The 27,602-nt window shown below is 35.6% G+C and overlaps 5 protein-coding genes and 1 long non-coding RNA gene across 6 annotated transcripts; 4 read left to right on the plus strand and 2 right to left on the minus strand.

The window, feature by feature from the left end:
• The first annotated feature begins 2,439 nt into the window (after positions 1–2,439).
• On the plus strand, positions 2,440–4,396 carry LOC18020787 (exocyst complex component EXO70H1). The gene has a single exon (XM_006403425.2). It carries the CDS (start codon positions 2,440–2,442, stop codon positions 4,348–4,350), a length of 1,911 nt encoding a protein of 636 aa, XP_006403488.1. The 3' UTR covers positions 4,351–4,396.
• A 75-nt stretch (positions 4,397–4,471) lies between these two features.
• Positions 4,472–6,340, minus strand: LOC18020788 (probable pectate lyase 4). Its single transcript, XM_006403424.2, has 5 exons — positions 6,155–6,340; positions 5,536–5,887; positions 5,223–5,433; positions 5,031–5,099; positions 4,472–4,931 (listed from the first exon to the last, which is right to left on the minus strand). The coding sequence occupies exons 1-5, from the start codon at positions 6,279–6,281 to the stop codon at positions 4,692–4,694; spliced, it is 999 nt and encodes a 332-aa protein (XP_006403487.1). The 5' UTR covers positions 6,282–6,340; the 3' UTR covers positions 4,472–4,691.
• A 4,204-nt stretch (positions 6,341–10,544) lies between these two features.
• LOC18020790 (ABC transporter G family member 19) lies at positions 10,545–12,734 on the plus strand. The gene has a single exon (XM_006403426.2). It carries the CDS (start codon positions 10,545–10,547, stop codon positions 12,726–12,728), a length of 2,184 nt encoding a protein of 727 aa, XP_006403489.1. The 3' UTR covers positions 12,729–12,734.
• An 823-nt stretch (positions 12,735–13,557) lies between these two features.
• Positions 13,558–15,525, minus strand: LOC112087869. Its single transcript, XR_002900280.1, has 5 exons — positions 15,270–15,525; positions 15,126–15,185; positions 14,358–14,420; positions 14,025–14,269; positions 13,558–13,738 (listed from the first exon to the last, which is right to left on the minus strand). It is a non-coding gene; the product is annotated as an uncharacterized LOC112087869 (long non-coding RNA).
• Positions 15,526–17,646: 2,121 nt separating this feature from the next.
• Positions 17,647–19,059, plus strand: LOC18020789 (chalcone--flavonone isomerase). The gene is made up of 4 exons (XM_006403427.2): positions 17,647–17,903; positions 17,995–18,153; positions 18,257–18,480; positions 18,623–19,059. Exons 1-4 carry the CDS (start codon positions 17,780–17,782, stop codon positions 18,875–18,877), a joined length of 762 nt encoding a protein of 253 aa, XP_006403490.1. The 5' UTR covers positions 17,647–17,779; the 3' UTR covers positions 18,878–19,059.
• Positions 19,060–24,755: 5,696 nt separating this feature from the next.
• Positions 24,756–27,390, plus strand: LOC18020791 (ABC transporter G family member 18). Its single transcript, XM_006403428.2, has 2 exons — positions 24,756–24,799; positions 24,940–27,390. The coding sequence occupies exon 2, from the start codon at positions 25,037–25,039 to the stop codon at positions 27,185–27,187; it is 2,151 nt and encodes a 716-aa protein (XP_006403491.1). The 5' UTR covers positions 24,756–24,799; positions 24,940–25,036; the 3' UTR covers positions 27,188–27,390.
• Positions 27,391–27,602: the final 212 nt, after the last annotated feature.

Genomic DNA, 27,602 nt, shown 5'->3' on the forward strand with positions numbered 1-27,602 from the left:
TCTGATCTACGCTTGAGTTGACCGTTTGATAATCCCCTCTCCAAATTGTTTTCACACCTCGATATTAATATTCATTTCTCTGCTTCGTTAGAACTCTCCAAGCCTGTAACATCTTTCTCTCTTTAAAATACTGCGTGCGAAACAATATAACAACAACCAATCCCAATCCCAATCCGAACCAAACCAAACACTGTCGTTAATTTTATTCAAAACAAGAAAATTAGTTTTTAAAAATTGCGAACTTGTAATCAGCGACTGACGGTATCAATCAATAGTCATCGCTTTGTTGATTTAAGGTTCCACTTTAGAAAAGACAACGAGAATAACTAATTTATTTTTGCTTCGTAGTCGAACCATTATTATAACCGGATACGTGAAGATCTAGTCGTTATGACTTATGAGTCGTGACAAAACGTAAGATAGCTTATAATGCTCTTATAATGATTTCGCCAACTCATCGAACATCCACACATCGTTGAAGCCAAATTGGTTTGAATGTATTATGTAAACTCAGTTGACTTTAGTAAGCGAATCTCGATTTTGTTCTTTAAGGCTGACATTTTTGCCAGTGACTCCGGTATATATGTGTATCTTCTTATCACAAACTGTCGAGTGCGTAGATTTGACTTTTTCTTAAAATCATCGATATATATGTACATATATATATATATCATATATATAAATGTGGTTTGTAATTGTATTTTTGCATATAATAGATATGTAGAATACATGATATGTCAAGTTGGAATACAGAATTATTAATTGGTACGTATCTTTGATCTTCTTTAGGTCAAACGAAAGGGTTAATAGTTTTATACGTACGATGACTTACATTTGTTTCGTTCGAAAGGAAATACTCTAATTAACGAAGATGCGCAAGTCTTAAAGATGGTTTTTAAGAACATATTCAGTTACTAAGTTTTTTTTTTGGTGAACATATTCAGTTACTAAGTTATTATATAAGAATAATATATATATAGTACATTCTCTTTCTGTCAAAAATAAAAGAAGACATATCCATATATCTTCTATTCAGTTTTGATATATATAAACCATAAAATGAAGAATCATCACCTATTATATATTTAAAGTAAAATGTTAGGATAGTAGTAACAACAAAATTTTAAAATATTGTCACAAATTAAAATTTAAATAGTCAATTATTATTTGGATGAAATGAATGCAAATTATGTGATTTTTTGTTTTGTTTTCATATACGGAATGCAAGTACGACTTACGTGAGTGAAATGGTTTTATTAGCGTACTTAACTACTTGTTAACAGTAAACATACAGTTTTTCTGAATTCCAAAATGTTGTCATATATTTGAAAGTAACGTACAAATTAATTCAGTGGCAATGTGTACGAAAATACTACAGTTTTCAACATTTAAAGGTCATTTGATGACTAAGATTATTCCTTATGTTAAATATTAAAGATTAGATGTTTCTAATGAAACTGTGATGTTCTAACAACCTTCATATCATATGATGTAAAAGCCACTTGAAGATTATAACATTATTTTGATTTATCAAAATTAAAAGAGGATTATATATATAACATTATAAATTTATAATATACGTATAGCTGTTAGTTAGTACATATAATATGTCAACTTGACTGTGAAAGTTAATAGCCAAACTGTGAATCTTGGAACTTTAAATTATTTGATATTATAATTGACTTTGTCACCATTTGCTATATTTAGTAATTTGAATTTAATCCTTCCTAGAATTAGAAAGCTCTTATATACATCGTTAAATACAGAAAACTCTTATACACGGTTATATATAGAAAGCTCTTATATTCACGGTTAAGACAATTGCCGTTTCGAAACCACTATAACCGAAAATAACGATGATATTAACAACTGTCTATCATCGCAAGAACAATAATTTATCGTAATAACTGAAATGCAGATGTTGACAGAAGCAAAAATGAAATGCAGCCACGCGTTATTTATAAAGAGAAAGATAATTAGTTATCAATACTGCGAATGATTTCATCACAAAAATACAATACTGCGAATGATGCAATAAAAAGTCAAATCAACAATTGAACAGTTGAAAAAAAAAATACAATTCGTGAATTATAAGTTGACAGGATGAAATAGTCGAATCAACAACTGCTAAACGTGTATAGCAAAACTTTGGCGTTGTATAAAAAAATTCTATACTGTAATTTCATTTTAAGTATATAGTATAGAATGAAGGCTTATACATCCCAAGTCAATGGTTCTTTTTGGTCTGGGTCTATATTTTCCAGGTAAGCACATCGTCATCAATTTCAAACTCAAGACCAAACTCTCTATATAATTGTTAAAAATCATCTTCCTCATAAAATAAAATAAAAGAGTACAAGCCAAGTAACACCATTTAAACGCCTCCTATTTTCATCAATTGAGGAAGAAGGGAATAGAAAGCTTAAAAAAGCTTCTTCAATGGCCAAAAAGACTAAATTTGCATTTTTCTCTTCCTCATCTCCAAAATCTCTTCCTTCTTCTCCTTCTTCATTCACTTCTTTCCCAGCTTCTCCTCTGAACCAGAACTTCACTCAGTCTACGATGGAGGAAGCCGTGGAGAAAGCTGAATCCGTCATCAGAAAATGGGACCCGAACACGCCTTCCTTCACCAAGATCGTCTCTCTCTTCAACCACAGCAGAAAAGAGGCCAAAGAGTTCATCAGATGTGTCCGTGACTTGCGCAGAGCGATGCACTTTCTTGTCTCTCAAGACCCTCAATCTCCCAAGCTTGCTCTTGCGCAGACCCTGATGGAGATCGCCATGACGAGGCTCGAAAAAGAGTTCTTCCAGATACTTTCTTCAAACAGAGACAAGCTTGATCCCGAATCAGTTTCCGGTCAATCCTCAATCTCCAGCAATTCCGAGTTTGAAGATATTATGCAATCTGATGACGACGATGAAGATGACAATGAGATCAAGAAAGCTGGAGAATCCATCACTCAGGTTGAGAAAGCTTCAGCTGTGGTGATGTCTGACCTAAAGGCGATAGCAGAGAGTATGATCAGTTGCGGATATGGTAAAGAGTGCGTCAAGATTTATAAGCGGATCAGAAAATCGATTGTTGACGAAGGGTTAAGCTTGCTAGGGATCGAAATCTACAAAGGCTCCAGATTTCACAGAATGGACTGGGTCACGCTCGAACATATGATCAAGAACTGGATCAAAGCTGCCAAGATTGGTGTTGCCACGCTCTTCCGTGGAGAGAAACTTCTTTGTGATCATGTCTTTTCTGCTTCTAATTCAACGAGAGAGTCATGCTTTTACGAGATAGCAAACGAAGCAGCCACTAACCTTTTCAGGTTCCCTGAATTTGTTGCCAAGGAGAAGAAATCACACGAGAGGATCTTCTCGCTGATGGATCTCCAGGCTGCGATCTCTGATCTCTGGCAGGACATAGAGATGATATTCCACTTCGATTCAGTAGCTGATGTGAAATCTCAGGCGCTCACATCGCTCAGAAAACTCAAAGTTTCAATCCACAGTGCTCTCACGGATTTTGAATCAACTATTCAGAAGGATTCGACGAAAGCTCTTACACCTGGAGGAGGGGTTCATAAGCTGACCAGATCAACAATGAGTTTCATCTCTTCCCTGTCTAAATACAGCTCTGTCTTGTTTGAAGTTATTGCAGACCATCCGCTCCATAGAAACACCCGCTTGCTAGAATCTTACGTCAGAACTCCAATCACAGAAGACGAAGAACACAATCACGCACTCTCGGTCCATTTGGCTTGGCTCATCCTGGTCTTGCTATGCAAACTAGACACCAAAGCAGAGCATTACAAGGATGTTTCACTGTCTTACCTCTTCCTTGCAAACAACCTTAACGTCATCGTTGAAACGGTTCGTTCAACTCAACTCAGGGATCTCCTTGGAGATGATTGGCTCTCTAAGCACGACGATAAACTCAGCGCCTACGCTGCGAATTATGAGATCGCAGCATGGTCCAATGTTTTCATGTCTTTACCAGAGGAACCCACTGACCTGTCACCAGAGGAGGCCAAAATATACTTCAGAAGGTTTCACACGGCATTTGAGGAAGCATATATGAAACAATCATCACGAGTTGTACCAGATGCGAAACTTAGGGACGAGTTGAAGGTTTCGATAGCAAAGAAACTTGTACCAGAATACAGAGAGTTTTACAGGAAGTACTTACCGATGCTCGGCCAGGAGAAAAACATCGAGATCCTCGTGAGGTTTAAGCCAGATAATTTGGAGAATTACATCTCCGATCTGTTCCACGGAACACCAATACTTAGCTCATCTTCTTTTTCTTCATCTTCGTCTTCTTCATCCTGGATGTCACTTGGATGTGTTTCAGGCTGAGAGACTCATTTCACTGTTACAGTTCTGTCTAAATATTCCGTTCTACATGGTGTGAAGTATCATAAATGTAACGGGTACTTGTGTTTGCATTGTGTGCACAACAGATAACGAGAACGAAAAATAACATTGAGATTTTCTTTAGATTACTTCAAAAAAAATACATTGAGTTTCTCATCTTCTCAGAGAAGACAATTACTTATCATAAAGAGAAAAATGCATTAAAAATCACACAGACATACTGTAAACATAAAGTGCTGACGAACAAAAGCATTGTTCACTCCTTGAACAACTAAGCAGAATATGGAAATACGATATGCAAGAAAAAAATCGGATCGTAGCTACTACTTAGGAACTCCATGATCTGAAGGACGGGATAAAGATTGCCAACCGGTACAAATTTTGATGATTTGCTTGAGAGTTTCTGATGGTGGCTCCACAGTCCATGTCGGGTAGTGTTCGCTTGGATGGAACACACATTCTTCTTCACCGGCCCCTGTTAACAAGGTGGCCTGAGCTCCGTTCAAGAACAAGTCATTTTCAGATCGTACTAAACCAGCTCTCACTTCTTCCTTGTCAGCAGCCTACAAATAAATTCACACAAGATGACAATGGTGGATTTACATGAGATATAAGATCTTCTATGATGCGAGAAGAAAAAGCATGTGAAAGAGATAATCAACCTTCTCTGGATAGTATTCAAACGTTTTTTTCTTTACTCCTGCTTCATATATATTGCATTGAGAGAATACCTGATTTTAGAATCATAACTATTAACCTCAGATGAGTAGGAAAGACTAAAGTTTGCTGGCTCAAGCAATGATCTACAATCTGCATTTAGATTTTTATGGAATTCTTTCCATTACAGAGTTTACCTGCGCTTCTACGCTAGCACAGACAGCATATATTCCCCAGTTTCTTGTGTAATTGTTGTACAAATGAACTTTTCCAAACCTAAGACGAGGTTGCCTTTGCCTAGTTCCATCAAAGAAACAATGGTGAATGGTAACTCGGATGCATCTATCATCGACATGAGAAGGATCTGCTCCAATCAGCATCGTCTTGTCATGTTGTGCAAAGTAACATCTGCAAAAGCAGAGGCAAACAAGAAGCAGAAATTAAGCACCACAGACACAAGAGCATAACATAAACGTTAGCTTGAACCATCCAAAAACATCTACACCTCACCTAGAAACAGTGATATCCGTGCTTTGTCTGGTAATATCGATAAGTCCATCATCGTAATCACGCAGGCTACATCGATCAATCCATATGTGTCTAGACTTTGGTTTGATCTGAATGCCATCAACATCATGGCCTCTACCACCTTCAAACTCCAAGTTGCAAATGATAATATGTTCGCATTCCTTGAGTCTAATTCCTTTCCCCGTGATCTTGATTCGCTGTCCTCGTCCATCGATCGTCTTGTAAGACGATACGCTCAAGTATGAATTGAGATTTATGGTTCCAGAAACTGCGAAAACAATCCATAATGGCTCTTTCCTCCTACCTCCTTCGCGAATAGATCCAGGTCCATCATCTAAAATCACACATGAATAAAACCATCTATAGATCTCCAAAAACAACAGCTCACAAAAAGATTCTGCGTCTCAAATCAATAAACAAACACGTTCTCACAATCATGGCAACAAGACGGAAAATTAGCACGGAGAAAGCAATTCAAAAAGCAAAATCAAGCTCGAATTATCCATAGATTTCGTGTGAATTATAAATTTGCAGTATGATCGTCGGTGAAGCATCGGCATAGCCATTTTTATACATGGATTCGCAGAGACGAATACATCACCTGCAAGAGAAGTGACAACATAGAGATCGCCGTGGAGACCACCGACGGCAAATCGGCCGAAGCCTTCGGCACGGCCGGCTAATGCCCTAAGGCTGCAATCGACCTCGGCGTATGGTAGCGTAGTCATCGTTCGCCGTTATGCGACGTCGTATCGTGTGTCCTCTGTTTTCCGTCAAGTTTCTCTATTAAGCGAGAAAGGCACAAACACGAAAGTAAATTCTCTGGATTGGTGATTCGGTTTACTAGAGGTCATGGTAACCGGTTTGGACCGGGTTGAGCAGTATTTGGTTCATGTTTACATGGACAATATTCTTTCGTCCTCAAAAGTTGAAAATTTTCCGCAAGTTAAAGTATGACCGATTGATATATCAGTTTTTATCTATAATCATTGATTTGGCGAATATGAACTTTTATTTCATTACATTAATCAATTATGTTTGGTTTTGTACTGTTTGATTGCCTGCTTCTTATAGATGTCGAATTATGTATGTATTCTCCCATTTGTTGGGTTCATCTTTTGTCATTTTGATATATACTTGAATAAATTTTTATGGTTTTGCAATGGTCATATCGTGTAATCGGTTTATGCATGTAAATATGCAATAAACAAGAACATTAAATTATCTATTATTAGCTTCTTCCCTTTTTTCCGTAAATTTTTAAGTTATTATTTTGTAGCTAATACTTAATTCCATTATTTTATTCTAATTTACTTTGAAGTCTTTTTGTTTCTTTGTCAAAGTCTAATTGTGTACAGTGTAATGTTTTTTTTATTATTATACAGTGTAATGTGTGTATCAGTATCACCAGAGACAGTGATAAAGTATTAACTGAACGTCGTAAATTTTCCCGCAGGTTAAACCATTAAAGTATGATATATCGGATGCTATATTGGAGTTTACTGATTGTTTCTAAAATCAAATGATAGTTAAGCTGTACAAACTCTTTTTTTTGCTATGAAATAAGTTAAGTTGAACACATATTGCCGGTTGTGTTCTAAGATTATACAGACCACTTCTATCAAGATAGATTAATCAATCTTAGGTATACATGTTTACCAACAAACGACGTCAAATCGTTACAGCATGGTTCCTTTCTAAATGTTTATCATAAACAAGAATGTTATATGCTCTCCATCCGTTTCAGAAAATGTTCTATTAATATTAAAGTTTTGTTTTACGAAAATTACCACTGTATTTTCTATACAAAATTTTGAATAAAGTTTCAGTATTATTCCTGTTGTATTAGCTTATTGATGAGAATAATAAGAATACCCTAAAATACCATACTTTAAAGTTTTTGTTTCAAACATATCATTATTATATACTGTTTCTCAATATCACCACAAACTATATTGTAAAAATTCTTGTGTATCCAGAATTAATTACAAACAAAATTAAAAAATATTATATTTGGGTTTTTTTTTACCAATATAGGTTTTAGATTTTTCTCATTAAAAAGAGGTTTTGAATCATTTTGATATTAAATTTGTGGTATTTTTTGAAGAAATAGTGGAGGTATGTTTGAAAGAAAACTTAATATTAGTATGAATAAATATAGTGTTTTAATAATTTTTATATGAAATTACTATTTATGAAGATATATAGTGTATTGATAATATTTTTATAAGATTACAATAATTTTAACATGTGTGAAAGTGAAAACAACATATAACTACACGAATAATGAAATTTTGAAACCGATGATGTAGTTGATAAGGCCTAAAATTTCCGGCCATTTGAAAGCGCGATTATGAACGAAAAAATGGCTTTAAACAAAATTCGGTATATGTCATACCTTAGAATAGTAGATAATAATATTAAATTATGCGAGTTGAGTAGAAGAAGAAGCCAAATTGCATTTCTTCCTAGCATGTATCACGAATTCAATAACACGAAATACACGATTATGTATTCTCCTGATTACATTTATGTCGAAAATGAAACTGCATGAAAATATCGCCTGTAAGATGATGATGCTGATTGTCTAGTCCTTACGTAGTACACACACATTAAGCTACTGACAATTCGTGTCTCCTTAATTAGTACTTCCTGCTTTTCACACACGAAATACATTTCTTTTCTTTGTCATTTTCATTTTTTTATAGGAGTTTACAACACCAATTATAGTTTTTACTTGTAAAATTCCCAACGTAGCGAGCAATTTAGTCCTATCAGAAAAAAAAAAAAAAGACATTACTAGGATTCCTTTCTGATTTCTCAAAATACCATATTACATTCCTCAAAAATGAGAACGAGGCCGTATTACCATTTGATAACTTGGCGATCCAAAGATTGCGATATCACGTATTTTGGAGGAACCGCAGTGTATTATCACTCCCGTTGGATCACTTAGGTCACTAGGAAAGAGGAGTCTTGTGAGTTTATACACAATCCTATCTCGGAAGGCTTTTTTTTTCTTTTACTGATTAAAACATTTCTTTGAAAAGTTAACAAGAGTATTGGGGTTTCGTCGAAACCACCGACTAATCATGAGGTGAGCAAACCCCTTGGTAAATGAGATTCTCGCAAAACCCCACTACATGTCAAGCACCCAAGCTGAGCCAAGTGGGCCAAGTGCAAAATTGGGTACGTACTAGGTGCTGTTCCCACATGCAGGCATGTCACATATATATGTCATTATAAAACTTTTAGAAGATTTCTCCAACGCTAAGGAAAAAGAAAGATAATGTATTTATAATGATGTTGTTAAAATTATTTTTATAGTGAGGCGCAAGTTAGCTTTAATTGGAAATAATTGTAATTCTTTTTGTTTCAAAGGGCTTAAATAATCGTAATTCTTATTTGATAATTGTATTGTTTTGGTAGTTTTTTTTTTTGTGAACACACAAGTTCTAAGCTTTCATCCATCTTAAAGAGAGAGACCAGCGGCCCTATTACATGACCGACCCTAATGTACGTCAAATTTAAATGCTATATTTGAGTTGAGGAAGCCAAATTCCATACTCTTATCACGAATTTAAATTAGCACGTAATTCACGATTTCCTGGATCTTAGATAAATATAATATTTCTGGTTTTCGATTGATAAAATTTGATGGTTCCATCATGCTTTCACAGAAATTATATTTTCTATTCTGATTTTGTTTAAAGAGTTACACCACCAAGTTTAGTTTACTTTTAAATACATCAACGTAACGAACAATACGTTCCAATTATACTAAGAACTTCCTGATCCCACCATATACCATATATTCATATATGTAATATACTAATATAGTAATATGATGCAAAATCGTTTTACATGCTGTGGCTTATTTCTTGTGGAGAGAAAAATTGGAACGTATTGTTCGACCCTTTTAATTAGTTCTTCAATATTAACCTATTTTATTTTTAGTTAAGTATAAATAATTAAAATACTGATTAAAATTTTAATATGATTAAAAGATAGGCACGAAAATTCAATGGTTGAATTTGGCCAAAAATTTAGCGGACCCTACCCAATGAGTGGCCAAAAATTTGGTTCGACCCTTCAAATCCAGAACTCATCGGAATTGAAATATGGGGCCCCTCCGCCTCACGCTCCTTCTACTATCACATTTGAGGGCTTGTAAAAACGCTCGTGCATGTGGATTCAAGCTCAATCTTTAAATTTTTAGATTCTCGAAGAAATATATTGAAAAAATTCCATTAATTCGGTTGAAGCCAAAAAAAAGTAACTGTAATCTTGAATTGGTTATTATACTAGAACCAATTCCAACCGTTAAAGTCCTCCAGCCTTATTTTCAATAATAAGTAAAAAGTAAAGTCCTCCTGCCGACAAAAAGCTTGGGACTTGCTGGTTATACCACACAAACAAACAAAAGTCGTGTTCTTCTACATATATTAAAAAACTTGCTTTGAGTACAATCATATTGTTACAATATGGTTGATTTCCCAATTTGAAATGGATGGTAGGTAAACTATAAATGCGACCCATGTTGGTTATGCCAAATTCCAAATATCTCAAGGAAAAGGAGTAGCACACTAAACTGTTCCAAGCCTTACATATTTAATCTACAATATAAACACGCTACTGACTCCCCAGTATGGGAGTTCTCAGATTCATTTATAACGAAACCAAAATCAATAATGATTTACTGAGACTGAGCAGAATCTCACAAACCCCACATGCACATTAACTTGCTAACTTCGTGGCTCCTTTATGCTTCACACAAATTATATTTCTCTTTTCTTCTTAAGCTGTCAAAACACTAACATTTATTTTACTTATAAATACTGAACGTAAACAATACACAAATTTCTCAACCAAAAAAAAAAAACCCAACCATACACAGATCCCATTTAAAAAAAAAAAAGAGTTCGACGAGCTTTCTGATTCATATTTCATAATCAGTTTAATTCGTTAAACGTACAAACGACGCCGTTTTGATGAATTTGTCACTGAGTGCTAGAAAAGTTGCAATGCCATGTGTTGTGGAGGAGGAAACACAGTATATCTTCCCCGACGGATCACCTACTCTTTTCGAGTTATTAAAAGACTGCGACAGTTTTCGAAAAGACGACCCCAACTCCGTCGTCACCAGAAGCGACGATCATCTTCCTCATCACGTAATAAACGTCGAAGCTTTACACGTACAACGTGTGCCGTTCGTCTTAGCCTTTAACAATCTCCAATACAACGTTACACTTCACCGTCGGTTCAGTTTCTCCCGGCGAAGCTCCACGTCGACGGTGAAGACACTACTCGATGATATTTCCGGCGAGGCATGCGACGGAGATATCCTCGCCGTTCTCGGTGCAAGCGGAGCCGGAAAATCCACGTTAATCGATGCATTAGCTGGACGTGTTGCAAAAGAAAGCCTGAGAGGCTCCGTAACCCTAAACGGAGAGAATGTTTTGCAGTCTCGATTGTTGAAAGTGATATCAGCGTACATGATGCAAGACGATCTTCTTTTTCCGATGCTCACCGTTAAAGAAACCCTAATGTTCGCTTCCGAGTTTCGTCTTCCAAGAAGCTTGTCCAATTCGAAGAAAATGGAGCGTGTTCAAGCCCTAATCGACCAGCTAGGGCTCAGAAATGCGGCGGATACATTAATCGGAGACGAAGGACACCGTGGAGTCTCCGGCGGAGAGCGACGACGCGTCTCCATCGGAATCGACATTATCCACGATCCTATCGTCTTGTTCCTCGACGAGCCTACGTCGGGGTTGGATTCCACAAACGCATTTATGGTGGTGCAAGTTCTTAAACGAATAGCTCAAAGTGGTAGCATCGTAATGATGTCGATTCATCAACCTAGTGCTCGAATTCTTGATTTTCTTGATCGTCTCATCATCTTATCTCGTGGCAAGAGTGTTTTCAATGGATGTCCTGCTAGTCTTCCTTCTTTCTTCTCCGATTTCGGTCGTCCCATCCCGGAGAGAGAGAACATCACAGAGTTCGCACTTGATCTCATTAGAGAGCTTGAAAAATCCAACGAAGGAACCAGTCAGCTAGTAGAATTCAACGAAAAGTGGCAGAAAAAGCAACTACTTGCTCGAGCCACGACACAAACTGCATCTCACCAAGGCTTATCCTTGAAAGAAGCCATCGATGCAAGTGTTTCTAGAGGGAAACTAGTCTCAGGCTCATCCAAATCCAACCTCATGTCCATGGAAACAGTATCTTCATACGCAAACCCATCGTTGTTTGAAACATTCATCTTAGCCAAACGTTACATGAAAAACTGGATCCGGACGCCTGAACTCGTAGGGACACGGATAGCTACAGTTATGGTGACCGGTTTTCTCTTAGCCACTGTCTATTGGAAGCTAGATAACACTCCGAGAGGTGCACACGAGAGATTGACCTTCTTCGCATTCGTCACGCCCACAATGTTCTACTGTTGTTTAGACAATGTCCCCGTTTTTATCCAAGAACGATACATTTTCTTGAGAGAGACAATGCACAACGCCTACAGAACATCGTCATACGTCATATCCCATTCTCTCATGTCCCTGCCTCAGCTAATTGCTCCGTCCATTGTATTTGCCTCAATTACATTCTGGACCGTTGATTTGAGCGGTGGGCTACAAGGTTTCTTCTTCTATTGCCTCATAATCTTTGCTTCGTTTTGGTCTGGATCCTCTGTCGTTACCTTCATATCTGGTGTTCTTCCGAATATCATGTTATGTTACATGGTCGCCATTTCTTATCTCGCCTACTGTTTACTCTTGAGTGGATTTTACGTCAACCGAGATCGTATACCGAGTTACTGGATGTGGTTTCATTACATTTCAGTGCTCAAGTATCCCTACGAAGCTGTGTTAATCAACGAGTTTGATGACTCGTCTCGTTGCTTTGTTAAAGGAGTTCAAGTATTTGACGGTACTCTTATCGGAGGAGTGTCTGATTCGGGAAAGGTTAAGCTCCTTGAAACTCTGGGTAGATCTCTGAGGACGAGGATAACGGAGTCAACATGCTTGACGACTGGGTCTGACTTACTTTCCCAGCAAGGTATTACTCAATTGAGTAAGTGGGATTGCTTGTGGATTACGTTAGCTTGTGGCCTCTTTTTTAGGATCTTGTTTTACATTGCCTTGCTGTTTGGGAGCAAAAATAAGAGGACGTGAAGGTACTAGTCCCCACAAAAAAACAAAATCTGTAAGTTAGTTACATAGTTATGTGAAGCTTGAAACTTTATAAATAGTAACTTCTCCATCGTTTTGTTGTAATTCTATGATCAAGTCGTCAAATGATGCCTCATTTGAGGAGTGGCAAACAGAGAAATCTTAAAGTATGATTCAAAACAAAAAATGTGAGCAAGTTGTAACATTTATAATCGTTTTACCTTTGTGTTTTCTGTATAAAATTTAGACAACGCATAATCTTTCCTTAAAGATTTTAATCTTATAAGATGTTCTAACATCATATCCAAGTTCGTAGAGGTAGAACATCTTCAAACGCACAACGCATAATCTTTTTATCTCAAATAACAATACATGATTTAAAGTTCCAAAAGAAAAAAGTTGTAACATTTATAATCGTTTTATCCCTATGTTTTTTTTTTTTGGTCTGACGTTTTATCCCTATGTATTCTTCTTGAATATCGTAAAAGAAAATATATTTAAATTATGACTATTTGAATATACAATTAAACGTCAATCACTACAAAAAAGACGGCATATAACGTCGGTTATATTTCTATTTAACGTCACTTATAAACTGAAGTTTACATTATCGTCGGTTTTTAAACCGTCTTAACAATCAACGACGTTAAATTTGTTAACTTCACTTGAACAAACGACGTTATGTTTAACGTCAAACAATTAACGTCAGTTTTTTAGTAATTTTAGCAACGGTTTTGGTTTGCTTTACAACCGACGTATTTGTTATTTTTTATTATTTTATGCTAATTATTTTTATTTATATATATATATATATATAATAGATTATACACTCAAATAAAAATTCCAATTAATCACACGAATATGATTTTACATAGAATATATATCAGCTCCAAATACAATGTCACTAAAATTATAATATGAAAGATACAATTTTGTTATACAGTATTGTATAATCTGTACTGTCTTCATGATTTTTGTTGTACACTTCTTCTCCAGATGATGCTTTAATTAGCCTGAAATTAAATAAGGCAACGATTACATAACATCACCAAATAGACTGTAACAATATTTATTTGAAAAGACAACAATGAATCAGATTCAAATCCTAACTAAGGCATCGGGACAATCTGCTCATATCGAGAATGAAACAAATAAACTTGCAAGAAGGAACAAATCTAACAAACTTGAGACAATCATATTCAAATCCTAGCTGAGGCATTTATAAACAATCTCCTCACATCATCAATGAAACAAACAAACTTGCAAGAAGGAACCAGAAGCTATGGATGAATAACATACCAGTTTCAGGGCCTCCAAAGGAATCAGTGAAACCTATACATCAATGAGAAGCTTGTACCTTTACTTTAACGAAAACATAGCTTCCATCAACAGCTTTAAAGGACAAATACTTAGTTAACATCAGTGTGGATAAGGACACGGACAAGCTTTCCATTACCCATCATAAACTGGTCCATCACATTGTAATCCCTGCTAGCACGTTAATGCTCAGGAGCCTTCTCTTCTCCCTTGAGATTCTTCCAAAGCTGGAAACAGCAAAAAAAAAAACCAAAAGAAAAGTTATTGATGATGAACTGTACTACAAAGCATTTACAGAAAATCAGATAGAAGAACCTGATTGAGATTAAGCGATGTTGTTTCCCCACCATAGTAATCATTTCTGTCCATATGAAGCACCTACTCGTAATATTCATAAAACAACACCATCAGCCGACCAAACCAATGCCTTGTTAAAACAAAAGGCTTCTTATTGAAATAACGATTGCAACAGTATCAGATCGTGGGAAAATCAAGAGATCAATGAATCATGGAAACTCAATGTAAAAGTGCCAAAAGCAATCGCATAACAACAAAGTCCCCTCATGGGTATATTACCAAAGGCAAAATCCAAAAAATCTTTGACTCCACTTATGTAGTCTTGAGATAAACGATGTTTAGATATCCAAGACTTGTCCATTCTAAATTCAGTCTACTAATAAGGAAAACAAATGATCAATTATTGAGCTAACACGTCCGAGGAATGGCATCAGAAGAGATTTAAATGAGTACCATCAAATTTAGGTGAAGCAAAGAAGTAATGAAATAGCTCTTGGACTGAAAATGTTTATCTTTGAAAAGTGAGTTAGTTCATCATGAAAATTCAACACACCAATCTCTTACAGTTCTTACAGATTCAAACTACGATAGTTCATCATAAAAAAAAAAAAGAGTTTATCTCTGACTAGTTAGCTAAAACGTCCAAGGAATGACATTCAAATGAGAAGCATCAAATTTTTCTGATATCAAAATATAATCTAATCAAAAGGCAATCTAATCAGAACTCAATCTAATCAAAACGAAATTCAATTGACAGATTGATTCAAGTAAAGATACAAAACCTACCTGGTTGAAGATCACCGATGAGTAGCTTATCCCTTCCCACGAACACAGATTTGTATGAAACTACGATGACAAGAAAAATTAAACTATTAGAATCAATCGATGTGATCATCATCATCAAACGCAGCAAATTTCTACAGAACGAACCTTTACTGTCGAGCTATCACAGAAGAGAGCTTCTGAAACTCGGTGTTAGATCTGCCCGCATGTGTGCCTTTTGAAGATTGATTTCAAACAATTTGAAAGACAAAATCGATGAGAATTGTAAGGATTTAAAGCTGAAATCGATGAATGAAAAAGGATTTGAAGCTGTGGAGATGGATTCCCAATTTTCGTTTCGTAATCGAACTCGGAAAGAACTGGGAATGAAAAAACATAAAAAGAAAGGCATTTGTTTTGATCCAATTGAAATGTTAGCTAATGGGCTTTTGTTTAATAGATCCAATCGACGTTAGATCACTAAAATGTTAAAGTCGGTTAACAAACAAACGATATGTTAAAGTCGGTTTACAAAATAACGTTAACTGAATGACGTTATTCAGCGAATTTTTTGTAATGAATCACTTCAGCACATAGTTATTATAATCACATCATAATTCACCCGATTTAAATTGTCCTTTCTTTTATTAGCAAATCTGATTCATTTAAATCGTGTGAATTATGTATAGTGTAACTAATGTATTCATTAAATTCATTAATATCGTAAGTCATTTCTTTTGATTTGGTAGAGAATAGACTTTGAATATGACAATTCAGCGACATAAATTTTAACATCTCAGCACATTTAATTTCGAACCACTTTGATTTAAAGAATTGAAATGCGCAATTCAATTTGTGCCACTTGAGGTCAAAATTTCCACATATCAACTTTAATGGAGTATTTTTTAAAGCTAGGATTTAAATGGATTATTTTAGAAAAAATTATTGAAGAAACGTGGGTGCTGTTAGAAAATGTAGTGATTTCTAAAGCTAGGATTAAATGGACTATTTTTTCATTATTAAAATCAGGGGATATTCTATATTAGTAAAAAGAATTAAGTGGATAGTATTGATTTTCTAATTTACGTATGAGTTTTGTGTTTTTTTTTTTCATCAAGTTTTGTGTTTTCAATAATTGAACTAACGTTATTATTATTCTCTCTGTTTTTATAAGCGATGTTTCAGTGTTTTTGTTTACAGATTAAAGGATTTTTTTCTATACCAAAACATCATTTATTATCTACTTAAACATATAATTTGATCAATGGTAAAATAATTCCCAGAGTATGAATGGTCAAAAGCAATAAAATAAACTAATTAATTTTATACTGAAAGTTGAAAAAAGTGACTTATTTGAAAGAAAAAAAATATAAAATATAGAACGAGAAGAGTATATAAGAATGTATTAAACTCAACTCAACTACATTTGAGCTTTCATTACGTGTAAGATGGTGGGATAGGAATATTTATGACCGCTCATATAAATCTACTGGCATATTTCTCCTAATCCACTAGAAAGTAGAAACAACTGGTATGATATTTCAAATTTTAATTACATTCAGATTGCCCTACATAAAATTGTTAGGATTCAGACCTCAAGAAAGTAAATGATACACAAGATTCTATGGCCTTTTTTATAGGTCTTAGATTCCCATAGATTCGACCACCAAAAAAAAAAGATTTCCATAGTTTGTCTGAACTTTTGGTTTTAAGATCTTATCTTTCATTGACAACTCTGTCAACTCATATGGATTTTACTTTTTAGGTTAACTATGTTTAATTTTGATTATACTATACGGCCTAAGGACATTGGGCCATAGCCCAGTATCTTGGGATAACCGGAACTCAAACCCGAAGAGAATTCATCGTGGGTTTTAATAGCCCGTGCCCGTCACACACTCAAACAAATTAATTACACATATATAAAAAATAAAGTATATATAGTAAATAAGCATCTACCATGCTTTATATTGACTCCTAAACCTAGAAGCAGTCCAAAATGTCCTAAACCAAGAATGGGTTTAAATAATTGTTGAATGATGTGTTAAACAATCAATCAAACAATTAATCAAAAGATCAATCAAACAATAACATTGAGAGAATAATAGAGAAGAAAAAGGTACAACAAAAGCAATCAAATACAATACAAACACCAAGATCAAGTTCTTACTAACGCTGGTGGATGCATATGGATGCATAATCGAAAACCAAAATCGAATAAGAAATTTAGAATTGACAAGCTTCGAATCGAAATGTATTTATTATCGGATTGGTTATTTATTTAAAAAATACTTTTACTATGTACACTACTAAAAAAACAACAACGTAGTGAAAACCAAAAAGTAAACTGAACAAAACCAAACCGAATAAACTTAATTATAAATTTTATTTTATTAACTAAACTGATAAAACCTAAACTGAAAAGAAATTAAATATTGTTACGAGAGTCCTTTTGAAATAAAAGGCGTCAGAGTTTCCGCAACTACCAGAACACCACTGAATCTTCCAATCAAATATAAAAGTATAAAACCAAGCAACTCCACGTGCTTACCCATCCAACACTCGTAAGCTATTTGCTTTTGCTACCTACCTCCTCCTTCTCTTATAATTACTCATCCAACAAAACAACAAAAACTTTATTCATTATTATCAATCAAACCTAACCCCAAACTCAAGCCATGTCTTCTTCCGCATGTCCGTCACCGTTACCTTCCGTCACGAAACTTCAAGTCGATTCCGTTACTTTTCCACCATCCGTCAATTCACCGGCTTCCTCCAATCCACTCTTCCTCGGTGGCGCAGGTTCGAACGCTGCTTAATTCCTCTGCTCTTAGCCTTTTTCTTTTTGGTTCTCCGTTTTTGTTGACTCTTTGACTTTGTCTAACTTACGCAGGGGTGCGAGGGTTAGATATCCATGGAAAATTCGTGATTTTCACCGTCATCGGAGTTTACCTAGACGCTGCTTCCCTCCCGTCACTCTCCGTTAAGTGGAAAGGCAAAACTACAGAGGAGTTAACGGAATCCGTTCCTTTTTTCCGTGAAATCGTCACAGGTGCTTCCTTACACCACTTACTTAAGGGACACGTCATGCTAAGTGTTTTTTTCTTTTTTCTTAAAGTCAAAAGGGATTTATGATTTTCTTTACTGGTGTTTAGGTGCGTTTGAGAAATTCATAAAAGTGACAATGAAACTGCCGTTAACGGGACAGCAATATTCGGAGAAAGTAACGGAGAATTGTGTGGCGATTTGGAAATCGTTAGGGATTTACACAGACTGTGAGGCTAAAGCTGTGGAGAGATTCTTGGAAGTCTTCAAAGACCAAAATTTCCTTCCTGGTGCATCCATCCTCTTCGCTCTCTCCCATAACGGCTCTCTCACGGTACTTACTTGTGCTATTACAAACTTATCTTGTAGTAAACGCAAATGACATTGGAAAAACAATCGTCGTAGTTAATTAATACGTCTTAGCATTGAATACTTTATGACATCTCTTTGTTGTGAATTGAAAATGTTGTTGGCAGGTTGCGTTTTCGAAAGACGATAGCATTCCTGAAACCGGAAAAGCAGTGATCGAGAATAAGTTGTTGGCAGAGGCAGTTCTTGAATCGATCATTGGAAAGAAGGGTGTGTCTCCTGGGACTAGGCTGAGTCTAGCTGAGAGATTAGCTCAGCTGATGAAGAAGAACAAGGTCGAAGAAGAAGAAGAGGCAACAAGGACTGATCAAGAGGAAGCTACCGATGTTTCTCTCGGGGATAAATTGGCCAAAGAGAACTGATCGTTTGGGAGATTTTTCTTTGTTTTGTGTTGACCTAATCCCTTGGTTTAGTTCCCATCGCATGTTTAATTTACTTCTATTCGTAATAATAATCAAAGAATCTCATGGAATTGGATGAAAGTTAATTAGCGAATAAATCAAGAATTGTGTGCTATCATCAATAGTTGATCTTGATTCTAGATCCATTTCGTGTATTCTTTTCTTTTTTTTTTAATTTTCCAAAAGAAAAAATGATAGGATTGTTGTGATGAGCTAGACATGTGTTTTGAGATTACGTACGCATGATTTAAACAAGGTTTTAAGTTTTAGATCTGGTCTTGATTAGGCATATGGATCCCGCAGGTTGGCCAATGGTTTACCTTAAAGAAAGGAAATACTGTATTGGTGTGCAATCCGGAAAACCGAATCAGACCGAATTGAAGCAACATATTTGATCAAAATCGAACCATATCTTAGTGTATATGATGGTTTCAAAACAAAAAATAGATTCACTTTTTTCTACATCGAAAATTTGAATTTGAATCGACATGCAGACCGGCTCGCCAATTGCTAGATTGGGCTTACATGAATCTCTTGGGCCATTGTAGTATCAATAGAAGAAGAAGCTATGAGACGCGGAAAACCGCAATCTTATCAAAGTCTTGCGAAATTTATTGAACAACTATGTAAATTATTGTAAACTAATTAATCATTTAAAAAAAAATTGTTCCAACCATGTAAAAAATTATTTTCCAAAATTTTGTGTGTTTACAAATGACAAGAGCTTATAGTCTAGTGGCTTTTGCTAATGCTGTTAGTGTATCACGATTTATGTTCAAACCATATAATACAAATATACAATGCATGTTAGTGACCTAAAAAAAAAATGAAATCACTGTTGAGTTTTCTTCATCCTAAACTCAGTCCCGATCATGTGATTCTCAGATTTAACAAACAACATAAGCAAGTAATAGAATGACACAAACATTTGTTCACCCTGAGTTCACCAAAATGGCTACATCTCAGGGGAGGGAAACTCTGTCCCTCAACTGCATCCACTATGATCTCATCACCAATGTACATGATTACACATCTCTCTCTTACTCTCAAGCTCAGTTACATGACATAACTCTGAGCTATACAAGTGGTTCACACTATTTAACCAACTCAAGAACTTGCTTTTAGTGTCACTAAGAATCTAACAGATCTGTTCTTAGTCACTAATAACACCTTACTGAACTACCTCAGCAAACCGCTTCATAGACTCCCTTTGAAGCTGCTTCAGAACTGGTTCTCCTTGTTCTTGAGTTGCTGTGAGAGAAATGCTTCATAGCAGAACCGAAATGAGTCTTACAACTCCTTTCCTTCTCAGATTCGTGTCACTCACCAAAGAGATACAGCCTGTGTTCCAACAGAGACGTTCTAGTCTCTACAAGCTTCTTCAACGCCCGAGAAACCCAATGATGCTCACTAAAGAAGAGCTTTATGGCTTCTTCTCCACCGGTGCACCATTAACCAAGAGTTACGGTTTGGTTGTTTCTTCTAAGACAGGTCTTGTCTCTCCACAACCAAACACAACCAATCAAGAAGAAGAAAGCTTTAGGGAAGGAGCCTGGCGGCTCCACCCTTTTCTCTATCTCCAAGAACTCTTCTCTTTCTCACTCTTCTCTGATATTGAACTTCCCACTCTTGAATCTCTAACCTGTTTCTCTGTCTCGTTTTTGAAGAAGATAAGGTTTTTGGATAAGGTTGTCTCTCAACCACACGTATCACATAAAAGGGAAAAAACACTTCTTGGCTTTTGACACAACATGGGCTTAATATGAAACCAAGAGCCCAAGGTCTTGTGTTTAGCCCATACTATGAGATCTCAAGACAGAAAACCAACAATCACAAATCCAAAAATAATGCTTTCCAAGGTGTAAATGATTTCCTTTTTGAAATGAATAAATACTATTATGAAACCTTGTAAGAGCATGTACATTAGAGGGCTTTATTGAGAGTTGCTTAAGATGATTATAATATTTTTTTATAAGCAATTTTCTAAGGATCAGCCCTTAAAACCCTTCTGCAAGGGTCAGCCTTATATTTTAAGCTTCTTTTTTTATTATTTTAACCAAAAATATTCATTAGCAACCCAAGTAAAAAATGTGAAGGACTCTCAATGTACATGGTCTAACGACCAGACTTAGAATCGTATGTTGCTATACTAGTAGTAGGTTTTAAAAGAGACAGGCTGTTAAAACCTGCTCTGAAGACTTAACACATTTTTTTAGGCCGTTTAACAAAAAAAGAAAATATGACACCTTGTAGTTGTAGTTGATATTTGTGAATATTTTAGGGTTTACATTTTTTTTTAAAACTTATCAAGTCTTCGACGTATTTTCTGTGGATTAGGAAAGACTTTTATGATACTCTTTGTAAAAGGTTCTGCCAGAAACTGAATTTACCGTACCAAACTCGACATAACAAAAATATGAGAACGGAAAACAAAAATACGTAGTAGTTATCTTAAAACGTTTCAATAAAAATATTATAATGCTTAAGCCTTAAAGAAAGAGTGCTCGGATCTACCCTTAAAATGTTATGTATATACACTTAATACCATCGGTTTGGTTAACCCAACCGTTCTAGGCATTGAGGCTGATGACAAAAAAAAAAAATGCTTAAGCCTTAAAAGTCAGTGACATTATATCCATAAAAACTCACAAAATGGATTACCTTTGCATCCCAAAAAAACATAATCAACTTTCATCAAAAAAGGATCTATTTCTATAACTTCACGGAAAATGAAAACTCCATATATATAAACAATATTTCTCATGTCTTACTGCATGTTGATTACTAAAAAAACAGTTATATATCTAGAAAACGTTAAATGGCATGGGTAAAATTGTCTAAAATCTCGATTTGATCACTTAAATGTTCATATAGAAAACTAACACGGTAAGAAAACTGATATACGCATCGTACAACACTTAAATGACAGATAAAATGGTTCAAAACATGTTTTAAAACCGTTTTATTTCCTTGGAGAAAGAAACTAATTGTCATATTCTTTTTTTTATCACCATTTCTGTTGTCATCTTATACAAATGCTTTATATTTTAATTGGTTTTCGTGAGTCGTACCATCAGTTCTGGTGGTTACTCTCTAACCATATTTCCAAAACAAAAATTTACTCACGCGCGAGTTTATTGTTTACAGGCATCGCTCTAAGCAAAACTTGGTTGATAAAAGTAAAATTGGATATGGTAGGTCAGATATTTAAATACTAAAACCAAAATGCATTTTCTCCCAACCAAGCGTTATCACTAATAAACAGCAAGCACGTGCTTCACGATTTTGATGTCGACTGGTGTACCTCTTGAGCGATAAAATACCAAGACGCAAAATAATCCTGTGGGATCCATTCAAAATTTACTAGTATATGATAGTAATAGAAAAAAAAATAATATATATATATATATATATATTATGTACTTTTTTCTTCTCCTTCTCGTACACTGTTGGCCAGAATAAATGTTTTGTTTTTTTCTTCTATACCTTAGACTTGGAATAAAGTTTTTCAACTTCTTCCTATAACGTTTTTTTCCTATAACTTTCTTTTACTCTATATACATACACTACAAGAAGTTGACAGATTTCCTACGAAAATTGTTGTTAAAAATTGTAGGAACTGGCATGTTTGTAATTTTTATGAACAAATTTCGTCAATTATTATCCATTGAGAATATGTAGGAAATTCATCTGAATGATAGGAAAGTGTCAAGAAATGTTTTGTTTCTCTTTCTTCTTTTTTAAATTTGGCATAATTACCACTTTTTCTCCCTGTAACGTTTATTTACCTTTTTATTTTCATCTATTTTCTTTGTTAAAATTAATCAAGGAATTATGTAAAAAAAAAATCAGAAAACTTTCTAATGAGATATTGATCTCTTAGTTGAAACCAAGTGATGAAATCAAGTGGTACTGTGCTAGTGATTTCACTTAAATAAAGAGTTATTTTGTTGGTCAAGGTGTGATATCAAACTCTCTCAAATGTAATAGCTTACGAATTTTTATCGGTTTCAAAGAAATTAACTCGTTTAAAAAAACAAAACATCTCTCCATTGAATTTTTTTATAAAGTTAAAGAGGAATGAAACTAACGAAGTTAAACTAGGCATAATCTTTGAAGGCCCGGAATATTCATTAGTCATTACTAACCTCAAACCCACTTCATTCATCTTTCCAGCTAGTATATATTTTCCCCATTTATTATTTCACAAGGTGCACCAGTCATTCCATACCCGAAGAAGTGGTGTTATGTGATTTTGATGGTAGAGTCCTGCGAGCCACAAAACGTTAGCTACGAAAGTCGTGGCCCAATCACATATGCTTCACAAGTCACAGCAGTTATAGCTCTTCATTTATTATGTCTCCTTCTAAAAGTTGAGAGACAAACCTAAAACCCATGTTAAAAACAAACAAAATAGCTAAACACACAAATTAATTATTAGCCTAACCAGTACACAATCTAACTTCATGGCCCCATGATCCATACAAATAATTGTTTTGATTTTCTTAGTTTCCCTTTTGATATACAGAAGTAAACCTAAATACATAATTTGATATCTAACCTCCCTTGATTAACTAAGTACGTACGTTCGTTATAGAACTTTATCAAAATATGAAAATAGCTCGTAGACTTCACCATTGTTTAACAAGCTAAGAATAAAGATTATATGACTTAAATATACTTAAATCCTTTTGGCTAATATCTTTCAATTTATTGTGCTGATCGATGAGTGATGAGTCGCCACATAACCAAAATGGAGTTCGTTTCGTCTATTTTTATATAAATTTATATGAAATTTTTGTTTTACTTTTGTTCTCACGTATGATTTTGTTTCTAGACATTTCCTATACTCAGAAAGTTTTATATAACGCAAAACCATGGTGGAAATAAGGGATATTACCGTGATATCTGTTCTTACTGTAATTCTACTACATCCAGATCCAAAAGTTTCAACTAATGATTTTGTAGTTACTAACAGGGGCGGATGTAGCTTACGTCAAACGGGATCATGTGCCCCTACTATTTTTAAAAATTTTAAATAATTTAATTAAATTTAATTAAAATATTTTATTTTAATGTTAAAATATAAAAGTGCATCCCACTAATTTTTTTTCTTTTATTCCATCATTCCACTTATCTAAGTTAGCCAGCATTCACCAATCTTTCTTCTTGCACTTAAGCTCTGATCGGTAACCTGCAGAATGGGCGGAATTGCGTTTTTAAACACAATTCTGCAGGTTTTTTACCAATCAACAAAAATCCGCGTAATGAAAAAATACACACAAAAACGCAAACTGCGTTTTTGCTTAACAAAAATATAAGTCACTTAATCTATTCCGCAAGATTTTTTTCGCAATTCCGCCATTTCGAAAAATTACCAATCAAACACTTATTCTCCGTGTTGCTATAAAAACTTCTTTTTTTTGGTTACTTTTATATCCCTTGTTCCTATTAGAGCTTCACATGACTGTTATATTTCACAAGTTTCTACTTGTACTTTTCTTCAACTTTTTCATCTCTGATCTACATGTAGTATCATTTGAGAAAGAAGATGAACAAAAGCAGTTTAAAAACAAAACTTTCTTTATTTGACAAAATCAGTTAACTCCCTTTTTGATTCTTTCTATTTCTGTTATCATGTAAATTTAATTTTCTCATTGTTTTCCTTGATTTTTGGTAGAGTTTCTTACTGTTTAAAGAGACGTATCTCTCCTTTCTTCTTTCTCCTATTTATTTTAATTTTTAAATTTGAAGTACGATGGTAAATGAGTTTTCTTTTGCTTATAAATAGAAAAATGGGAGAGAGGAGGGTTGTGCTCATATAAAAAAAAAAAACAAAATCTGAATCACAGATACTTTTTTGGCTCCCGGAAATTTTAACAAGTAAGTTAACCATATCATGAGTTTAAGAAAGTTTTTTTTATCTGTAAATATACATAGAGTTTTAGGAACACTGGAATACTCAGATTTCGTAATATATTTTCATTTCTTCATGATCCCTAAAATATTTATGGTTTTCTCAGGGTGTACACATGTACAACGACGATACTTCACTGTTTGCTTCATCTCCAAGAATACACAGTTAACTTCTCCGTGTGACCAATCTTACCTCTGAAAGAAATGCCACGTGTTTCGGCAGAATCCCAAGAAATCTCTCTCCACGGCAGCAACGAGTCACCGACCCTCGGCGAACTGCTGAAAAACTTCGAACACAGTGACCGGAAGAACAAAGATTCCGGCAGAGATGCTTCGACTCATCACATACTGGATCTCCCTTCCCCTGATGCACCACCTGTGCCGTTTCTCTTGGCCTTCGAAAATCTCAGTTACAGTGTCGAACTTCGCCGGCGATTTAATTTCTCATCGCTGCTGTCTCGGCGAGAACCCACTCCGGCGAAAACTCTACTCGACGATGTTTCCGGCGAGGCTTGCAACGGCGATATCCTCGCCGTTCTCGGCGCAAGCGGAGCCGGTAAATCAACATTGATCGACGCATTAGCGGGACGATTAAATAGCCTGAGAGGCTCTGTAACTCTAAACGGAGAGAAGATTCTCAAATCTCGATTGCTAAAAGTGATATCGGCGTATGTGATGCAAGACGATCTCCTTTTTCCGATGCTCACCGTCAAAGAAACCCTAATGTTCGCCTCCGAGTTTCGATTACCAAGAAGCTTGCCGAAATCGAAGAAGATGGAGCGAGTTCAAGCCCTAATCGACCAATTGGGGCTCAGAAACGCGGAGAACACTATAATCGGAGACGAAGGACACCGTGGAGTCTCCGGCGGAGAACGACGGCGAGTCTCAATCGGAATCGACATCATCCACGACCCGATCCTCTTGTTCCTCGACGAGCCTACCTCGGGGCTGGATTCAACAAACGCGTTTATGGTGGTTCAGGTTCTTAAACGAATCGCTAAGAGTGGCAGTATCGTAATTATGTCGATTCATCAGCCTAGTTCTCGAATCGTCGATTTGCTTGATCGTCTCATCATCTTATCTCGCGGCAAAAGTGTGTTCAATGGATCTCCAGCTAAGCTTCCTTCTTTCTTCTCCGATTTCGGTTTTCCGATACCGGAGAAGGAGAACACTACAGAGTTCGCACTTGATTTAATTAGACAACTCGAAGGAACCTCTCAAGGAACCAGAGAGTTAGTAGAGTTCAACGAAAAGTGGCAACATAACCAACCTGCTCGAGCCACTCCACAAACCACACCTTACCAAGCTTTATCTCTAAAAGAATCCATCAATGCAAGTGTCTCTAGAGGCAAACTTGTCTCTGGCTCATCTTCTGGAACCAATCTCATTCCCATGGAATTATCAGTATCTTCATACGCAAACCCGCCATTGATCGAGACGTTTATCTTAGCCAAACGTTACGTAAAGAACTGGATCCGCACGCCTGAGCTCATAGGAACAAGGATCGCTACTGTAATGGTGACTGGTCTTCTCTTAGCTACTATATATTGGAGGCTTGACAACACTCCTAGAGGTGCACAAGAGAGAATGGGTTTCTTTGCGTTTGGTATGTCCACAATGTTCTACGTTTGTGCAGATAACATCCCTGTCTTTATCCAAGAACGTTACGTTTTCTTGAGAGAGACAACGCACAACGCTTATAGAACGTCTTCGTACGTTATATCTCACTCCCTCGTGTCCCTGCCTCAGCTACTCGCTCTCTCAATCGCATTTGCTGCGACCACGTTCTGGACCGTTGGTTTGAGCGGCGGGTTAAACAGTTTCTTGTATTACTGTCTCATCATCTACGCGTCCTTTTGGTGTGGATCCTCTGTTGTTTCTTTCATTTCCGGTCTTGTCCCGAATGTCATGATAAGTTACATGATCACTATAGCTTATCTTTCCTACTGTGTACTGCTCGGTGGATTCTACATCAACAGGGATCGGATACCGTTCTACTGGATATGGTTTCATTACATTTCGGTCTTGAAGTATCCCTACGAGGCTGGTTTAATCAACGAATTTGACGATCCGTCTCGCTGTTTTGTTGAGGGAGGCCAGGTCTTTGATGGTACGCTTTTGGCGGGAGTGAGTGATGTGATGAAGGTTAAGCTCCTCGATACACTGAGTAAATCCCTAGGAACGAAGATAACGGAGACCACATGCTTGAGGACAGGGTCTGACTTACTTATGCAGCAAGGTATTACTCAGTTGAGTAAGTGGGATTGTTTGTGGATTACGTTTGCTTGGGGGCTCTTCTTTAGGATCTTGTTTTACTTTTCTTTGCTGTTTGGGAACAAGAATAAGAGGACGTGAAGGTAGTTTACAAACACTAAACATACTTCTATTTGGCCTCAATGCATCTGCCCTTAATTTACATAATTATTAAAGTGAAGCTTGAAACTTCTAAGTATTTCTTGTTTTGTTGTCGTCTCGTAATGATCAATTTGTAACATTTATAGTAGTTGTTTCATCTTTGTATAATTGTATCTTTCTGGAAAATCATAAAACGTATATTTCTATTTGAATTCCAATGTATCATAGTTACTGGGGTGGATGATAAAAGTTATACATTACATTCGCATTTTAGTGGTTATATAGTGCCTCATAATAACATATGAAATTTAATGTCTGAATGTAGTTAAAACATGGATTGAAAAATTCATCTGTATCCAAAAGAAAAATTATAATACGATTATTGTATATTGTATATTGAACTTAAATGCGTTTA

The sequence above is a fragment of the Eutrema salsugineum genome, unplaced genomic scaffold (genome assembly GCF_000478725.1).
Source record: "Eutrema salsugineum unplaced genomic scaffold, Eutsalg1_0 scaffold_16, whole genome shotgun sequence".
Classification (NCBI taxonomy): domain Eukaryota; kingdom Viridiplantae; phylum Streptophyta; class Magnoliopsida; order Brassicales; family Brassicaceae; genus Eutrema; species Eutrema salsugineum.